At 36.8% G+C, this 1,447-nt stretch overlaps 1 protein-coding gene across 1 annotated transcript in view; it reads right to left on the bottom strand.

Moving 5' to 3' along the window:
* LOC107081964 (metal transporter CNNM1-like) overlaps positions 1 to 1,447 on the bottom strand; it is a 50,177-nt gene that overhangs the window by 16,896 nt on the left and 31,834 nt on the right. Inside the window, exons 4-5 of the mRNA XM_015370352.1 lie at positions 509 to 678; positions 340 to 430 (exon numbers count right to left, since the gene is read on the bottom strand). Of these exons, the coding sequence (XP_015225838.1) occupies positions 340 to 430; positions 509 to 678 (261 nt within the window). The remainder of the gene's footprint in view (positions 1 to 339; positions 431 to 508; positions 679 to 1,447) is intronic.

Here is a 1,447-nt window from a genome sequence, read left to right on the forward strand (position 1 = left end):
CGTCCGATTCATCGATTACTCAAAAAAATAATCGTCCGATTCATCGATTTTTAAAATAATCGTTAGTTGCAGCCCTAGTGCTAACATTCCCAATTGAAGCTGGTTTAGGTTTGCTGATTCTGCAAGGAATGAGGCAGGTGAATGAAAACTGGACTGATGCAAAACTGCTGTATAAGAAAAACTACAACATGGGTACCCCAATGAGAGATTTGAGCCTCGCGTCGTTATTGAGTTCAAATGATTTAATGACATAATAACTGACATTGAATCTTGGTCAGAACTTCAGTTAACAGTTTCCCTCTAATGAAAGTTGATGGGAACATGAATGTGTGTTTGTACCGGTTGACATGATGGCAGGTACCCCATAGTAAGAAAAGGCTCCGTTCTCAAACTTCAGCGATTCTTTACCGAACTCCACTTCAACTCGGCCCTGAAAAGATAAAAACGCCACAGTAACGGAGGTGTTTCACAGCCGCCTGTACGTCACGCTTCAGCCAACAGCCGCTACCTGCAGGACTAAGATGAAGTAGTCCACCGGCTTGTTGCGCTGGAACAGGAAGTGATGTGGAGCTCGCTTGTTCTTCTCGTCAAATTTGAGTTCCTGGACCACGCTGGGGTGTTTGATCAGCCTCAGTAAGATCTTCTCGGAGATGTGGGCGGGTTTAAAGGGTTCCACCTCTAATAAAGGAAGAGCTTGAGGAAGATTTCATAAAGCACCAATATTTCAAACATTCCGGGTTCTAAAATAAAAAATCTGGTGAAATTTATTTAATATATGGTGAGTTTTCAGATCTTTAACATGAAAGATCGATGCCTAGAATGTAGGTTTTAAAAAAATACCAATATCAATTGGTTATTTTTCTGCTTTTTCTGCATCTAGGATTTCTGGATTATTTGTACATTTAAAAAAAATAGTAACTCAGAAAACCTTGAAATACTGACAAATTGGGGATAAATTTAGGTTATTTATTTAGCATTTATTTACACTTTAACTTGCATCTGTGATTCTGTTGAAAAAGCATGCTCCTTGTTGAGAATGAAGAAATATTTTTGTTTGATAAAATTGTTTATAAGCATTTTATTAATCCCATTGTATAAAAAATGGTCTCAAGGACTTAATTTGATTTTTTTTTTCCATTTCCACCTTCAGAGATTTCTACTCTGAAGGGAGAATCACAGCGAAAAACCTCTTTGGTTCCTTTCATACAATAATATTAAATCAATGACAGTAAAAGTATTCATATCACTTGGTTCTTCCATTTTGGGACTCTGAGTTTTTAGTTATTCTGTTTTATTGATCTTTGGTTTATTTTCCGTTATTTTTAAGAAATCTTTTGTTACTCTCTGCTGTACGGTGGCCCTGAAGTGCAAACTGCAACTACAAATCTAAAAGCGCAACTACATTAAAGGAAAAATCCGGTTTTTAACACTTTTAGCCCATTTTCTG

The sequence above is a fragment of the Cyprinodon variegatus genome, unplaced genomic scaffold, assembly GCF_000732505.1.
Source record: "Cyprinodon variegatus isolate N-32 unplaced genomic scaffold, C_variegatus-1.0 Scaffold45, whole genome shotgun sequence".
NCBI lineage: Eukaryota > Metazoa > Chordata > Actinopteri > Cyprinodontiformes > Cyprinodontidae > Cyprinodon > Cyprinodon variegatus.